Source organism: Pecten maximus, chromosome 8 (assembly GCF_902652985.1).
Source record: "Pecten maximus chromosome 8, xPecMax1.1, whole genome shotgun sequence".
NCBI lineage: Eukaryota > Metazoa > Mollusca > Bivalvia > Pectinida > Pectinidae > Pecten > Pecten maximus.
The window spans coordinates 25,940,949-25,960,361 of record NC_047022.1 but is presented as its reverse complement, the minus strand read 5'-3'; the positions used below and the strand labels follow the sequence as shown (position 1 = coordinate 25,960,361).

At 34.2% G+C, this 19,413-nt stretch overlaps 1 protein-coding gene across 1 annotated transcript in view; it reads right to left on the bottom strand.

Annotated features, from left to right (window-relative positions):
- The window catches only part of LOC117332987 (transmembrane protein 132C-like), a 103,009-nt gene that overhangs the window by 27,130 nt on the left and 56,466 nt on the right, over positions 1 to 19,413 (bottom strand). Inside the window, exon 4 of the mRNA XM_033892088.1 lies at positions 14,716 to 14,908. Within this exon, the coding sequence (XP_033747979.1) occupies positions 14,716 to 14,908 (193 nt within the window). The remainder of the gene's footprint in view (positions 1 to 14,715; positions 14,909 to 19,413) is intronic.

The window sequence follows — 19,413 nt, the reverse complement described above, 5'->3', positions numbered from 1 at the left end:
TATAAAAGATATCCCAGCCTCCTTAATGATATAAAAGATATCCTAGCCTCCTTAATGATATAAAGATATCCTAGCCTCCTTAATGATATAAAAGATATCCCAGCCTCCTTAATGATATAAAAGATATCCTAGCCTCCTTAATGATATAACGATATCCTAGCCTCCTTAATAATATAAAAGATATCCCAGCCTCCTTAATGATATAAAAGAAATCCTAGCCTCCTTTATGATATAAAAGATATCCTAGCCTCCTTAATGATATAAAGATATCCTAGCCTCCTTAACGATATAAAGATATCCCAGCCTCCTTAATGATATAAAAGATATCCCAGCCTCCTTAATGATATAAGATATCCTAGCCTCCTTAATGATATAAAAGATATCCTAGCCTCCTTAATGATATAAAAGATATCCTAGCCTCCTTAATGATATAAAAGATATCCTAGCCTCCTTTATGATATAAAAGATATCCTAGCCTCCTTAATGATATAAAGATATCCCAGCCTCCTTAACGATATAAAGATATCCCAGCCTCCTTAATGATATAAAAGATATCCCAGCCTCCTTAATGATATAAGATATCCCAGCCTCCTTAATGATATAAAGATATCCAAGCCTCCTTAATGATAAAGATATCCTAGCCTCCTTAATGATATAAAAGATATCCTAGCCTCCTTAATGATATAAAAGATATCCCAGCCTCCTTAATGATATAAAAGATATCCTAGCCTCCTTAATGATATAACGATATCCTAGCCTCCTTAATAATATAAAAGATATCCCAGCCTCCTTAATGATATAAAAGAAATCCTAGCCTCCTTTATGATATAAAAGATATCCTAGCCTCCTTAATGATATAAAGATATCCCAGCCTCCTTAACGATATAAAGATATCCCAGCCTCCTTAATGATATAAAAGATATCCCAGCCTCCTTAATGATATAAGATATCCTAGCCTCCTTAATGATATAAAAGATATCCTAGCCTCCTTAATGATATAAGATATCCCAGCCTCCTTAATGATATAAAGATATCCCAGCCTCCTTAATGATATAAAGATATCCTAGCCTCCTTAATGATATAAAAGATATCCTAGCCTCCTTAATGATATAAGATATCCCAGCCTCCTTAATGATATAAAGATATCCAAGCCTCCTTAATGATAAAGATATCCTAGCCTCCTTAATGATATAAAAGATATCCTAGCCTCCTTAATGATATAAAAGATATCCCAGCCTCCTTAATGATATAAAAGATATCCTAGCCTCCTTAATGATATAACAATATCCTAGCCTCCTTAATAATATAAAAGATATCCCAGCCTCCTTAATGATATAAAAGAAATCCTAGCCTCCTTTATGATATAAAAGATATCCTAGCCTCCTTAATGATATAAAGATATCCCAGCCTCCTTAACGATATAAAGATATCCCAGCCTCCTTAATGATATAAAGATATCCCAGCCTCCTTAATGATATAAGATATCCTAGCCTCCTTAATGATATAAAAGATATCCTAGCCTCCTTAATGATATAAGATATCCCAGCCTCCTTAATGATATAAAGATATCCTAGCCTCCTTAATGATGTAAAGATATCCTAGCCTCCTTAATGATATAAAAGATATCCTAGCCTCCTTAATGATATAAAAGATATCCTAGCCTCCTTAATGATATAAAAGATATCCTAGCCTCCTTAATGATATAAAGATATCCCAGCCTCCTTAACGATATAAAGATATCCCAGCCTCCTTAATGATATAAAAGATATCCCAGCCTCTTTAATGATATAAGATATCCCAGCCTCCTTAATGATATAAAAGATATCCCAGCCTCCTTAATGATATAAGATATCCCAGCCTCCTTAATGATATAAAGATATCCAAGCCTCCTTAATGATAAAGATATCCTAGCCTCCTTAATGATATAAAAGATATCCTAGCCTCCTTAATGATATAAAAGATATCCCAGCCTCCTTAATGATATAAAAGATATCCTAGCCTCCTTAACAATATAAAAGATATCCTAGCCTCCTTAATGATATAAAAGATATCCTAGCCTCCTTAATGATATAAAAGATATCCTAGCCTCCTTTATGATATTAAAGATATCCTAGCCTCCTTAATGATATAAAGATATCCCAGCCTCCTTAACGATATAAAGATATCCCAGCCTCCTTAATGATATAAAAGATATCCCAGCCTCCTTAATGATATAAGATATCCCAGCCTCCTTAATGATATAAAGATATCCTAGCCTCCTTAATGATATAAAAGATATCCCAGCCTCCTTAATGATATAAGATATCCCAGCCTCCTTAATGATATAAAGATATCCTAGCCTCCTTAATGATAAAGATATCCTAGCCTCCTTAATGATATAAAAGATATCCTAGTCTCCTTAATGATATAAAAGATATCCCAGCCTCCTTAATGATATAAAAGATATCCTAGCCTCCTTAATGATATAAAAGATATCCTAGCCTCCTTAACAATATAAAAGATATCCTAGCCTCCTTAATGATATAAAGATATCCTAGCCTCCTTAATGATATAAAAGATATCCTAGCTTCCTTAATGATATAAAAGATATCCTAGCCTCCTTAATGATATAAAAGATATCCTAGCCTCCTTAACAATATAAAAAGATATCCTAGCCTCCTTAATGATATAAAGATATCCTAGCCTCCTTAATGATATAAAAGATATCCCAGCCTCCTTAATGATATAAAGATATCCTAGCCTCCTTAATGATATAAAAGATATCCTAGCCTCCTTAATGGTATAAAGATATCCCAGCCTCCTTAATGATATAAAAGATATCCCAGCCTCCTTAATGATATAAAAGATATCCTAGCTTCCTTAATGATATAAAGATATCCCAGCCTCCTTAATGATATAAAAGATATCCTAGCCTCCTTAATGATATAAAGATATCCTAGCCTCCTTAATGATATAAAAGATATCCTAGCCTCCTTAATGGTGTAAAGATATCCCAGCCTCCTTTATGATATAAAAGATATCCTAGCCTCCTTAATGATATAAAGATATCCCAGCCACCTTAATGATATAAAGATATCCTAGCCTCCTTAATGGTGTAAAGATATCCCAGCCTCCTTTATGATATAAAAGATATCCTAGCCTCCTTAATGATATAAAGATATCCCAGCCACCTTAATGATATAAAGATATCCTAGCCTCCTTAATGATATAAAGATATCCTAGCCTCCTTAATGATATAAAGATATCCCAGCCACCTTAATGATATAAAGATATCCCAGCCTCCTTAATGATATAAAAGATATCCTACCCGACACTGAATATGTTACCCCAGAAGTTATATAAATCAAAAGTAGCAAACACAGTAGGAATATAACTGCAGATTGTTAGTTGTCTACTTGAGCTGGTAACTCTATTAGCATGTGATCCCTGGGTGCCTACAGCATCATATCTAAGCCACAGAGATGAAAGTGTCTACTAAAATTCATCTCCAAATTACACAAACCTCTAAATGATAACAAATCCTCCATCTTTTATAGCTTTTTAAAAGAGTTTAAATAGGCTCACAAAAAATGTTGACACTATAAAACTTTACATTTTATTCTGTGAAAATACGGAAAATGATTTTAATATTTAGACACTTCAATCATGTTCATAATTACCACGGTTTTGAACTTATAAAAAGCAATGAAATCATGCCATTAAAGTAAAACCACAGGCTAGCCATACTGTTGAAATGATAATTGTAGTTTTGGTTTCTGTTATTGCACTACTTCCCTGAGTAATCACATTGACACGTAATAACTGAACATTATGCCTGACACCAAGTTCACAGTCCACGGATGAAAGGAATCCTGTACTGACGATATACCCCACTTTTATCTGGCAGTGTAAATATTTGGGTACTTGTGTTCAGATCAATAGGAGTCTCAAGTGTGCTCATAACATGAGTGTAGTGTGAAGCTGTTTCACTTCAAGGCCCTCCCTGTTAGTGATAATCCTGATTATTGGGTTTTAAAACCTCAGATTTTGTTTTGAGTTGTGACATAATTACAAGGCTGAGTTCTTCCCTGTGGTCTTGATCGTTTTAACATTAGAATTTCCCCTCCAAATGATCTTCAACTTTGATAACACCAACAAGGTGATAAGATATTTGAAAAGCTTGCAGAATGCTACAAATGTTAAAACAAATTTCCAGTGCCACAGACATAAAAACAGGAAAAGTGCCCCAAGGATACCTGATCTATTGTATAAGTTACAACATTCTACAGATTGCTACAGAATCTTGTTCTTTACAAGTTCTGCCTTGTTTGGAGGATTAACCTTGAGATTATTGAGCCATCATACAGACCTCATACCCAGTACACTTTCCTGCTTGTGTCACTCAGTACAAGAGTATAATGTTTAAATATTATGCTTCGAATGTAGAGACACAATCTAAATATACTTAAGGTAAAGAATTTATACAATAAGTTGCTAACTTTTCTGTTGAATAGCATGATAATGTATCTCATCATCAGACTGAAATGGCTAAAATTTCATTGAATTAAGCAAAATAGCAATTCATTTCATTTTCTGATTCAGTAATCAAATCATCATTTGACTTAAAAGTGTACATAAATAATCCAGATAATGGAGATTCGTACGCCTGAAAGTGTAGACAGAAATGATCCTGATAATGGAGATTCCTACACCTGAAAGTGTAGACAGAAATGATCCTGATAATGGAGATTTCTACACCTGAAAGTGTAGACAGAAATGATCCAGATAATGGAGATTCCTACGCCTGAAAGTGTAGACAGAAATGATCCAGATAATGGAGATTCCTACACCTGAAAGTGTAGACAGAAATGATCCTGATAATGGAGATTTCTACGCCTGAAAGTGTAGACAGCAATGATCCTGATAATGGAGATTCCTACACCTGAAAGTGTAGACAGAAATGATCCTGATAATGGAGATTCCTATGCCTGAAAGTGTAGACAGAAATGATCCAGATAATGGAGATTCCTATGCCTGAAAGTGTAGACAGAACGATCCTGATAATGGAGATTTCTTCGCCTGAAAGTGTAGACAGAAATGATCCTGATAATGGAGATTCCTACACCTGAAAGTAGACAGAAATGATCCAGATAATGGAGATTCCTACACCTGAAAGTGGACAGAAATGATCCTGATAATGGAGATTTTTACACCTGAAAGTGGACAGAAATGATCCTGATAATGGAGATTCCTACGCCTGAAAGTGTAGACAGAAATGATCCTGATAATGGAGATTTCTACACCTGAAAGTGTAGACAGAAATGATCCTGATAATGGAGATTCCTACACCTGAAAGTGTAGACAGAAATGATCCTGATAATGGAGATTCCTACACCTGAAAGTGTAGACAGAAATGATCCTGATAATGGAGATTCCTACGCCTGAAAGTGTAGACAGAAATGATCCAGATAATGGAGATTCCTATGCCTGAAAGTGTAGACAGAAACGATCCTGATAATGGAGATTCCTACGCCTGAAAGTGTAGACAGAAATGATCCAGATAATGGAGATTCCTACGCCTGAAAGTGTAGACAGAAATGATCCAGATAATGGAGATTCCTATGCCTGAAAGTGTAGACAGAAATGATCCAGATAATGGAGATTCCTACGCCTGAAAGTGTAGACAGAAATGATCCAGATAATGGAGATTTCTACACCTGAAAGTGTAGACAGAAATGATCCAGATAATGGAGATTCCTACGCCTGAAAGTGTAGACAGAAATGATCCTGATACGGAAGATTCCACTCCAACACCACATTAAGGTAGAAATGTTGAGTTAAAGAATGGTATATAAATCACAGGATTTAGGCAAAAAAATACCAAGAACAATTACATCTGATAGACATCTTAGTTTTTTACAGACAATACAATTTCCCTCAATCAACTTAAACAGTTTTAACAGATAGCATCTCCGTCTTGTTACCTCCAAACCTGGTGTGTAGGGGAACAAACCCTGGGCTAATGTTGGTTACACTTGGCTGAATAACAAAGGTAGATACACTATCTGGGTCCACATCTACTTACTATTGACAGATAACAAAAAGCAGGAGCTCCAATGGGACCATACGTTCTGCCTTCTAATGTGTCAAATCCTTTATTCTGGTATGATTATACCACTCAAAAAACGTGGGTCAAATCTTACTGTTTTAAATTCTTATAAACTTAAAAATTGCAGTATTTTCAAGTCTGATCAGCTTGTATACCAATCAAATATAGTGTTTCTCTCACAGAAATTAACAAGAGGCCCCAAAGACCTGCACCTCTCACCTGAATAAATGATTAAGGAATCCTTGCACAATATTCTGATTTATTGTAATATAACATCTTGTCTTTCTGAGTTCTGCTCCTCAGTAATGATTACGGGGAACAGTATCCTTCACTTATATAGCCGTTTATTAACTGGTTCATAGCAGACTTGTTAAAAAAACACTTTAACATGCTATCAGTGAGCCCTTGCTGGTCCCTCAACAGCTCTGTGTGGTACCATACCATCTGCTTATACAAAATGGAATCCCCTTCATAAAATATTTATTGATTCTAGCATGTATGGGTCTGAAGAAGAAGATGGTTGAAAGTTTTGCCAATTTATATCCACTCCAGGGACCTGCCCCTCAGCCAATGTGGCCTGCCCCTCAGCCAATGTGGCCTGCCCCTCAGCCAATGTGGCCTGCCCCTCAGCCAATGTGGATGGCCTTGGGTCAGGTTAAAACTAATTAAAAGTTCAAAATAAAATTTTCTCTACAGTGGACCTCTGTGTAAACAACATATTTCAAAAACAGCTAAAACCTGTGTAATAAGGACACCTGTTGATTTCAATCACCTTCAGTGATATCACATTTCTACTGTATATCAGCATATACAAAGAATATCTAAAATGATATTGGGTAACTGATGGAAAAAACTACTTCCTTCATGTCTACACAGCCAAAACCTCAATCGATCAAGAGTCTCATTAAGCAAATTGATCCGAAATGTTCAAAGGCAAAAGGAGATCAATAAAGATCCTCTTGTCTCCCCGAGGCCAGTGATGGAACACACAAAAACGGTGACAGCCCACCTCAAAGGGCTTCAAGCCGATCAGGTATGGCTGATGAAGTGAGAAATTGAATATGAAAAAAAAAAATTATAACAATGTTGTAGAGCCGTTACATTCATTTTCTGCAACGTGCGCAAATATTCAATCAGCTCTGAAAAAATGTTGTTTATTTACTGATGTGTCTTGTTGTGGTTACAGAGTGCATGGCAAACATGAGGCACTATACATACAACATTTCACACAATCATCCAGGTTAATTCTAATTGACAGAAGTTGATACATGTAAAATATAGTCTTTCAATTGAACACTTCCTGATCTGCATACATCCTGTGGCAATGGAATAATAGAATCTTATAAGGGCCTGTTCTGTGGACAGGGATATTTCAACCCAAGTTTAAGGGTTTGGCTGGTCAGCACAAGGACATGCAGAGTGCTGACCAGCCCAGCATGCTACTGGCCCAACACCATGACCCTGAGGCTCTTGGTTATTGAAAAGAAGTTGTTTAAAGATTTTAAGCCATTTGAACCATGTGACCTTGAAAGTAGGTCAAGGTCATTCATTTGAACAAACTTGATAGCCCTTCATCCTAGCATGCCACTGGCCCAATATCATAGCCCTGCTTATGGGGCTCTTTTTTATTGAGAAGATGTTTAAAGATTTCAAGTCATTTGAACCTATGATCTTAAAAGTAGGTCAAGGTCATTCATTCAAACAAACTTGGTAGCCCATCATCCCAGCATGCTACTGGTCCAATATCATAGCCCTGGGGTTCTTGGTTATTGAGAAGAAGTTGTATACATGTTCAAAATATTTGATTCCTGTGACCTTGAAAAAAGGACAGTGTCATTCATTTGAACAAATTTGGTAGCCCTTCATCCCAGCTAAGCTACTGGCCCAATATCATGACACTGAGCCTTTTGTTTATCGAGAAAAAGCCTAAAATGTGAATTCTTTGTGGATGGACGTTGTATGGCGACAGATAAAATGCAATTGCAAAAAAAATTATTTTAATCCAAAATCTCTGTTGACTCGATATAATTAGGTGTCCATTACATATTCAAATAGGATCATTTACAGCAGCATCATTCTCAATAAATTCAGTAAATGTCCTTGTAGACTTCCTTGATTTGTCAAAGGTAGTTGTAAAAAGTAAAAAGTCTTGTGTAGGCAGAGTAATTTTCAAAACATGTTGAACATATGAAATAATATGCATATGACAATTTAAAATATTTCTAAACGAGCAGTAGTCAAAACATTTGGCCAAACATTTATTGTAACAATATATCAAACTATCTCTATATACTCTGAAATACCCCTCTATACAAGAATCCTGGCATCCTATTGAATGAAAGACCAAGCCCATTGCGTAGATCGTAGGGGTGTCAACATGCAAAGCATAAGAATAGGCATCCTGTATATAAATAGCCATGAGTCATTAAGTTATTACAAATCTCAAAACACATTCCCAATTCAATATCATCTTGTTATGAATCAGTTTCAGTACAATGGTGAAGGATAAGGTGGTGATGATGATGATGATGATGATGATGATGATGATTCCCTTAGCAAGGATCTAACTGTCTCAATCTAGTAAACAGATATCAAGTTCAAAAGAAAAGGAATTCTATAGATGCAAAAACAAATATTTATTTATATAACTGGAAGATAATTCTATCTCCTGCCTTTAGTAACAGCTTAATCTAGGTGAGTGCAATCGGAAGTACATTGTAACAAAGCTGAGTAAGAAAATAAAGTAAAGACTGACTGCTGTAAACAAAATGAAACTGAAACAGAAATAATCTAGTCTAGGTAAAATTCTGCAAACCTAAAATTCTACCAGAAAATCCAACAGAGAAGTGTTACAATTAAGATCAAATAAAACAAATATATTTCCTTTTTTACTCTTAAAAGTGTTTCAAAATATTTCAATCTAAACAATTTCATTAAAATTCCATTGTGTACGTATACATGTACTTTTGTTTGAAAAAAATCTTTTTATTTGATTAATTTTTTTAAAAGAAAAAAAATAGATTTTTTTTAATATACTTTTTTTATCCAAGAAGATGTATCAACACAGAGTGGGGTCTCTCTCTAGGTTTTCCTTAGTGAATATGGATTCCAATCTTGGCTTCAAAATACCCTGTATAGCCCTTTCTGACCTCACATATAATCCCTTATAAATCTGATGTGATCATTTGATCTAAGAAACTGTAAAGCTCTACTCATGATCACATATCAGTGGTTATCTACTTACAAAGTAATAAGACCACTGCTTGGTTATAAGCCCTCCCAATGTCTACTGCAGTTCAGTAAAATGCTAGCATCAGCTATTTCATTACATTATATAGAGTGGACTTGTTTCAGGATGAATAATTATTACAACAAATATTACGTGATACATAAATGGTAAGGGATTTATAAATATCACATGATATCTAAATATGATTGAGTCTCAGCTAAAGGACAGTTAATAACACTAAGAATGGCCTACTTGGAGTGGACAGCCTCCTAGCTACTTTCAGGCAATGTTAACAATACAACTAAAGAGATAGTTTGACCTACCAAGTACTCCTACACTTGTAAGCCACTATAAGTGTCCCTAAGAGTGGATGGAGATGTGTAAGCATTGTCAGCTTACAGTGGTATAACTTTAATTCAGCAGACTTTCTAATCTTCCTTTCCTGTCTCAGCTAAATCCTCGGAGCTATTCGTACTGTAATTATTTCAATACTACATTACTGTTGAAGTCTGAAGGAGTTCAGTGCTTTTTCTTTCAATATATTTTTTATCATTTTCACAAGGAACCTAACATTTTTAATGCTTTCTCCTTAATCTACCATCTTCATTGTGGTGTTAGGCAGTAAAGATTCCAAATTATAACTTACCAAACATCCCATGTACTAAACAGCAGAAGAAATTGTGTCAACAAAATGAGTCCCACAGTAAACTAACAGATCAAGTGAAACAGTGTGTAACACATTCCCATGAACCCTGAACGTCCTGTAAAACACTGGTGCCCCTCTTATCCCCCTGAACGTCCTGAAAAACACTGGTGCCCCTCTTATCCCCCTGAACGTCCTGTAAAACACTGGTGCCCCTCTTATCCCCCTGAACGTCCTGTAAAACACTGGTGCCCCTCTTATCCCCCTGAACGTCCTGTAAAACACTGGTGCCCCTCTTATCCCCCTGAACGTCCTGTAAAACACTGGTGCCCCTCTTATCCCCCTGAACGTCCTGTAAAACACTGGTGCCCCTCTTATCCCCTAATAAAGTACTTAGATGGATAACAATATAATATGACAAGGGCATGTAACTCAACACACATCCCTTTGAGAAGGCAATCTAATATGTACAAGAATGCCTTCTGAATGATCTATACATTTAGGTTAGGTAGAAAGACTTTAAACATCACTGTTGGATAAAGATTACAAGTGGATCTTATACTTAAATTTTCATTTCAAAACAGAAAAAAAATCCAAAAAAAATCATGAATTAATAAAATCCTTAGCCATCTTTTTTCTATCAAACAAGAAGACTGTATATGATTACTTATAATGTATTTGTTACTTATGTTTATCAATGATTTTTACACAGAAAACCATCACAGACATGTTAATCAGTGATCTAAGATCATGGGCAGAATCCACACGTTATTATTTTAATGTAAAGAATGGACAACTCTTATGTACCTATAACATTAAACTGCTTCAAATTCCAAACAACTTTCTCATGAAATTATTTCAAAATGCAGAAAAAATGTTAGTGAAGTAAACTGGCATGGCAGTAAAGTATTCAAAACTACACCACAAATATACAAAAATAACCTTTTCCTCTGCATTTTAAGAATAATTCATCAGAAAGTTCCTTAGGATTTTGAAGCAGTTTAAATATTTATTAAGTTAAACAATAAATGGAAACAATTTTAATCATTTGTGCGACTCTGGTATATACTTTAATTAAATATAAAGAAACCTTTGCAATACAGACCTGCAAGTGTTAGGCTAGGGAAGATTACAATCTTTACGGTTCTCAGTTACAAAGAACACCCAATAGAGATGTGATAATACACCGATCTCACTTACATTAATATCAACTCACATATATGTTCAAACAGTTCCACAGTGTAAGCTATATTTACTGGGAACTTGAAGGGTGTTGATGTTTTGTAATGAGGGGAAGTCAACAATAGACAATTAACAAGTCACATTACAATAATCTGAAATGCAAGTAAAGGCTGAAATTAAAAAGAAAAAAACCTAATCAAGAAACCTAGATCTCAATGACTTCTCAGTTTCAAACGTAAAAAACATAATTCAATACATCTAGGGTTTCCTCATCAAAACAGGTTATTCACGCTATGTAGGTGTTTTTACAGTTATTCGGATACCCATCGTTCTATAATGGGATTTCAGGACCTCGGATAATAGCATCATGTATAGGACTATGTCTCCCGTGCCACTGATCCTTTAAATTTCCTAAGCTGAACGAGTATCAATAGAATATAGGAAAGGCTGAATGAGATATCCCTATGTAAACAACATTCCTTATTGGACAGGAAGCCTCACTACTTTCTCCTTCGATCAATAGTGTAACAGAGACCCTATGAACGTTCCGACCTTAGAAGCTTGTATACGTATATTTGAACGTTTTATTAAATCTGAATTGGGCCCTACAATGGCACTTGACAAGAAGTCTATGTGTCCATTTCAAGTGTTTTTCAAATTCAATTTAGATGTAGGAAATATTCCTGAAACTTTGAACTAATAAATGTTATATGAATTCGATGTAGGTGCAGTAAATATCTTAAAACTTTGAAGTGAATCAATGATATACTGATTCATTGTAGGTGTTATTTGATGGAGACCATGCAATGAATAAGTTTTCAATGAAGGTTTATGAAATATTCTTCTTAGGATTTGAAGTGAATAAATCTTCAACAATGTAAAGGAACACAACAACAAAGTGGAATAATATTTCAAGCTTTTTCCCACAACTCCCATTATTTCTTGATGCTGTCGTCAACCTAATAAACACACTGTATGTATGGTCGGGAAAAAAACAAAAACCATTTACAGTGAAATGAATTCATGTAAGAGGGAAAAACCAAAATATGTTTTTCAGAAATTTATATATTTTCTCAAGCTCTCTGGAACAGTCTTTGTCTTATAAAGTAAAGATTATGAAGGCAGATTTGTAAGCCTTTCTCATGCACCAACCGCCCTTCTGAGAAGAAAAGGCAGACATACCAATGTTAAAATAATAGCAAAAGCATTAATCTGAAACAATAAGACTTTGATCTAATCTTTAATGACTACAGCTGTTGATAAGACGTCAAAAAGTACAAAACCAAACCAAACTTTCATGTTAATTAAGCATTATATTCTGGTAATATTACAGATTCACAATCACATTTACGGTAGATTATATTCTGGTTACAGATTCACAATCACATTTACCGTAGATGTTTAAGGCATGCTATATAAATATTATACATATTTACTTTTTGTAGTGTAACAATTTCTAAAGTGTTGAAATTTAAACACAATTTACACAGAGTTTTCATTGTTTAGCAAATTGTATAACCTACTTAAGATTATTGATTCCAAAACAAATACCCTTGAATGATATTTAATTGCTATTTAGCAATATATTGGAGAAGTAAATATGTAGTCTACTGAGATAGAAATGGATATGTTTGTACTCTCTGTTTCTCTATACACTCACATTTCACACCTATCAACTCATGATGAAGGACCAAACAAAAAATTCAATACTTTTGATAAAGCCTGTAGAAAATTTGCACAATGTGTTAAATTCACATCTCAAAATTTCTTATCAAAAAAATTGTTTACCTAGAAACAATGACTCACCACATTTTGAACAACAAATATTCTTAACTATTCATTAGAGAAAGAAAACATTAAAAGATATCAATTTGAAAACTACTGTACTATAATTTCATCTATCTATTGCATGGAAATAAAAAGAGCCGAGACAGAAGTTTGAAGCTGCACCCCAGCATAGGTGAGCTAAAATACGCAGAACCAAGAGACCGGAATTTGAAATAAAAGAAGAAATCTAAATAGAAATGTAGGCTTCAAATAAAATGTCAACAGTTATCAGATAAAACCATTTTCTTAAGTTAAACAAATTGAGAAAGTGATCGTTTTTCTTAGTATTATTTCCTTCAATTTGTCTGTAGTGAAATGTGAAGAAATCAATTTTACAAGACAGACAAGTTTGTCCCGATAGGGGAAGTAAAGTACAGCCAAACCTGGCTATCTAGAATGATGATGACAACATGGATCTACACCGACTTTGACTTAACACTATACCAACTCAACATCAGTATTGCCAAGCTTTTATTTCCAATGTAAATTTTGTATTTCTTATATTGTTCTGGGTCAATGGTAGCGGAGAGGAGAAAAAGAAGGGATGAACGCTTCCTTGATATACACTAGCTGCTCCTCTTCCCCACATTATCACATCCCAAAATTCCACCAACAGTCTATAAATTCTGACTTCAAACATACATTTTGCTCAAGCATTTTCACAAATATCACATTCCTGCCTGTAGTCTTTCTTGCTTTAGTTAATTATGTAACCGGCTTCAAATTCCTATCTGAATTAATTTGTCTGAATACAATTTTTTTTCCCAACAATATCCCGCCCGAAACTGTCTTTATAAGTACCTCTATATTCATTAAAGTGTTTAAAGAAGAAAGGTGACAGATTCCAGGCATGGTTTGATTGTAGTGAGTTTAACTAACAATTACATGCACATTTCCAATTTTCATTTACATTGTAGCTTCACAACAAGTGAAGCTAATAGACAACAACTTTGCCTCTAATTAACTGTGCAGGGTACTTTTAAATCATTGTAATTGAAATGAATGTTCATTTGATGAGTTCATGTGAACTCTTTAATGATTAAAACAAACTTTAAGGCATGCTTTCTTTTATTTTCCAACTAAGAATGATTTGTTTGATTTTTTCTCAAATTTTCAAAAAAATATATCTGTTTTTTGGCAACACTGTTATTTCTTCAATCACAAAAGAAATTTATCACAGAGTTTTGCAGGATGGAGCCTTGAATGAGTACCATATTTCTGTAAAATCAAGAATCAATTTTATGTTTTATTTTCTGAAAACTCATGATGATTGCAGAACAACTATATATTGATTGAATGCAAGGCTCTGCAAGGAGTTGTTTACAGAATAAACAGACCTCTGCACTAAATGATTCTTACTGAGAAATGTGTGTACAAGTAAATGTGTGTACAGGTAAATGTGTGTACAGGTAAATGTGCACATTTAGGAAACATAATCATTTGTTTATGTTAAAATTAAATCATAGCACCGTAAATTTATGTTTAGTAAACACAAACTGATGATAACCAGTTTCAGTGAGTATAATGATTTTGTAGGGTATGAATTCTGTATAATGATTTTGTAGGTATGAATTCTGTATAATGATTTTGTAGGGTATGAATTTTCCAATCTTCTAAAGGAATGACGACAGATATGGTGAAAATAAGGTAACCTTGCTGTATCCCTGCTGTAAAACTGTGCTGGACTAAACTGTATGCAATATATTACAACAAGAACACCCACATATAACATCGGAGAATTCCTACCTTCAATATTGGCACAATTCTCTCTTGCTCTCGACTTCGTAGGTTAATACGCGATACAATTCTTGATCCCTGTGATGTGTAGGATTCATGCCGCTGATCACGTTCGTATTCAATACTCCATATAATTCGTCCCGTTCCCATATTTGATCCTGTGTCCTCCACTTCTACTCGCCATTTGAAAATTTCCTGAACTCTGCAAATACACAACAAAAATGCAAGTTATAAACATTGTACTGAAATAGGATTGAACACCTCAATATCTGATCAGAAATCAGGAGAATCAATGTCTCCGACCTAAATATTCAGTAATATAAAGAGAACCCTTCTGATGAATAAATTCTTCCAAGTAAAACATCAACTAGTAAATTTTCTGTTATTAATTTTTGACATCATTCTTTCATCATTGTTTTCCTGTTACAGTTTTGTCCAGCTGTTGTAGGTATAATGTATACATGCTTTTGTACTTCCCTAAAATAGCTGTTAGTAGAATGATAGATGATTAAACTTTGATACAAAACCAAACCTGACTTAAATATTATACATATTTATACTTACTTTAAAACATCAATAATTTTTTTAATTCCACCTCACTTTGTGCTATATTTTTAACATAATGTTAACATATTACCATATTGAAATTTCTTCAGATTAAAACTGAATTAAGCTAAGCTTATGCAGTCATTAACAGGATGATAAACCTGACGGTGGGGAAAAATTAGAAACTGATCATTCAGGCCATTTTTGACTCTAACATGTACCCCCTATCTTAGTTTTTGAATATTTTCAGGGCTTTCCTTAATTCAAAACCAAATCTAGTGGAATAAGAGCTGTATTCTGCATCTGAATAGGTCAACCTAACAGTAGTCTGATACCAGTAAGTCCAAGCTAAAAGATGGCATATTTGTTGTTGCCTTTTTAATTCCTATTAAACAGCAGCCAGTGCTTAGATTCTTTTAACATGCCATAAATGTCTGCAAGAAAATTTCACATGATGACTTGATGAACATATAAACTTATGTTACATGCTTCTAAGGACAGTCATTTTTTATGACCTCTGATCAAAAATGTTATTGATTTAAATTTCCAAAGAAGTTAAAAACAGACTAAAATAGCTTTGTTGAGGATGAATCTACAATCTAGCATTAGATCTTTTACTGAGCACCAAGAAAATTAAGAGTGGAGCACCAAGAAAATTAAGAGTAAGTTTTGAAAAAGAACATTTCACAAGTCTAACGGTTAACTACTCTTGGGCAATCTTATATTTATTTGTTCAATTAAAAACTTTACAGAAGAACTACAGAAAACATTACAAGTTACCATCATTTCAGGGAGTTTTGTATCAATATAGCTATGTATAGCATATGTTGACAGATAGCACAAAATAAATCAATTCTATGTTTCTGAATACTGGAAAAGGTCAGCGTTCTGGTCTTGTAGAAAGGTTAAAGGGTCAAGTTCTAAATAAATCTTAAAATCATTGAACCAAAATTTCATGCCATCAGGATTCATGATTCAGGGTGGGCAACAGTGAAGTATACTTCTGATATATATAGAACAATTTCAATCATTTCCTAAGTTGACTTTGGACTTTCTAAAACTACAGCCACATGTACATGACATGACTATTTTCCTTTTACAGATAACAACTTTGATGATAAAAATAATTTTCATCTAAATTTCAAGTTGACAAGGCCTCTTGTGTATTTGTCAAATCTTTGGATCAGACAGCATGTATGGTAGTGTTTCTTACAAACCAAGCCAAGCATATGGGCCCTATATTACAGGGTAGATTTCACTTCCATAGGGAACCAAATCATTTAAAAACACATTTTGCCATCACTCTGGTAAGCCTGTAGGTCATTGGTCTGTACGTATACTCTGTAAGTCATGTATACAGCCGGCTATTCGATTTACCAACCAACAGTCATCTCGTTCTATCTATGTGGACACTAGCAATTTAACTAAGGCTAATATTGGAAAACTGCAGTGATCATGAGGGAAGCATAGGCTCATTTGGTTTGTTTCATCAAATGCAATATGAGCAGTGATGAAATTCAAAACAATTATTCTAACCCAGAATAAAAAAACACATCAAACAACTTTTACATGTCTGATAAATAATAAAATAACAATCAAAACTGAATACTATAGGTCTCTTGCTCTTCTGTGACTTTGTATAATTATCTTTATAGTTTTAACAAAATATCCTAAAATTATCAGATGTGAAACAAAAATTACTACCTTAACTGTAATTTTAGGATGCCTGTTTAAAATATGACCAGACAATTAAGTGTCAAAAGTGAAAGGAAAACCGAGACATTACGCAATTGTCCTCATAAACTAATCACATGGGAATGTGCTTCATACATTTGAAAAAAAAATTCAAATGCCCTTTTTAAAACACAACGGTAAAATCATTATTACTCAGTAAATAATGGACAACCTCACACAGCCCTTAAGGCTAACTCCTTTACTGAATTAATAAGATTTATAACTTTTAAATTCTGCTACTAGCAAGGATAAAAAATCAATAAGAATTTCAGTTAGTTTGCGATACAACTCAAATAATGAAATGACTTAGTGACTGGAAATGATGTGCTCAGAATCTTCAGTATATTATAATGGCAAAAAAAATAGGTGTATGTCATGTTGGTAGAATCTGTTCAATTATAAGCAGTATCATAAATGACCATGTGGCAGTATAATATGACCATGTAGCAGTATAATATGACTTTGTAGCAGTATAATATGACTCTGTAGCAGTATATGACCATGCATGTAGCAGTATGATATGACTGTGTAGCAGTATGATATGACCATGTAGCAGTATAATATGACTGTGTAGCAGTATAATATGACTGTGTAGCAGTATAATATGACCATGCATGTAGCAGTATAATATGACCCGTGTAGCAGTATGATATGACCCGTGTAGCAGTATAATATGACTGTGTAGCAGTATAATATGACTGTGTAGCAGTATAATATGACTGTGTAGCAGTATAATATGACCGTGTAGCAGTATAATATGACTTTGCAGCAGTATAATATGACTGTGCAGCAGTATAATATGACTGTGTAGCAGTATATGACCATGTAGCAGTATAATATGACCATGTAGCAGTATAATATGACCTGTGTAGCAGTATAATATGACCATGTAGCAGTATAATATGACTGTGTAGCAGTATAATATGACCATGTAGCAGTATAATATGACTTTGTAGCAGTATGATATGACTGTGTAGCAGTATAATATGACCATGTAGCAGTATAATATGACTTTGTAGCAGTATAATATGACTGTGTAGCAGTATATGACCCGTGTAGCAGTATAATATGATTTTGTAGCAGTATGATATGACCATGTAGCAGTATAATATGACCCGTGTAGCAGTATAATATGACTATGTAGCAGTATGATATGAATGTGTAGCAGTATAATATGACTTTGTAGCAGTATAATATGACCATGTAGCAGTATAATATGACCGTGTAGCAGTATAATATGACTGTGTAGCAGTATGATATGACTGTGTAGCAGTATAATATGTCTGTGTAGCAGTATAACTCTTTACGTACTCATTCAAATTTCGCGGTCGCTACCGGAAGTGAATGCTGGGTAGGTCCTTTGTGTATTGGAGCATATGGCTATCACATCAGACGTCGATAAAACGATCTTTTACTGATCTTTTACTGTTGTATAATGCTTAATATTATATGAAGTTTATCATATGGAACAAGTACTGAGTACGGAAACTCTTTTACCCAATTTTTCCTTTAAAATACGGCGAAATCACCAGGCAGAATCGCGGGAAATGACATGTTAATCGGCACATGTGTCACACATGTGCAAGAAATCACGCAGCCAAAACATCGTTTTTTCGGTTTGTAAAAATATTTTACGTATTTCTTACTTATTTTGATGATAAACGTTACTCAATTATATATATATTATCGTTTTTAATTGTTTTATTGTGTTTAACACCTCAACAATCTCGCAGAAAACGAAAGTAAATTTGAGGCCGCCATTTTGTAGCTATGTAAACAGCTCGGCATGAACCGGCGGAATTCTTTGAAATAGACAATCTTAACGAATGAATTATGCTTCTGGTACGTAAAATATACCATCAATACAATATTTACATTGCTTTTTATTTCTTAAAAACATCATTTCCGTGTCAATTCCTTCGTATGACTATGCTAAACCAGCAAGTAATATCAACATCTTTCGCGATGTTTTACGACGATTTGAGTCGTCACAAAGGATGGAAGGCATGTTAATTGCGACGTGTGTAGTCGTCATGAAGGATACAAGAGCACATTTTTGTGACGTCTGTAGTCGTCGTGAGTACGGAAAGAGATAATATGACTTTGCAGCAGTATATGACTTTGTACCAGTATGATATGACTTTGTAGCAGTATAATATGACCCGTGTAGCAGTATAATATGACTTTGCAGCAGTATAATATGACTTTGTAGCAGTATAATATGACTGTGTAGCAGTATAATATGAACCGTGTAGCAGTATAATGACTACCAGTATAATATGACTTTGTAGCAGTATAATATGACTGTGCAGCAGTATGATATGACTTTGTAGCAGTATATGACCCTGTAGCAGTATAATATGATATTTGACGATGTAGCAGTATAATGTTTAAACAAAACAATTAGCAAGTTAGCTTTCTAAACAT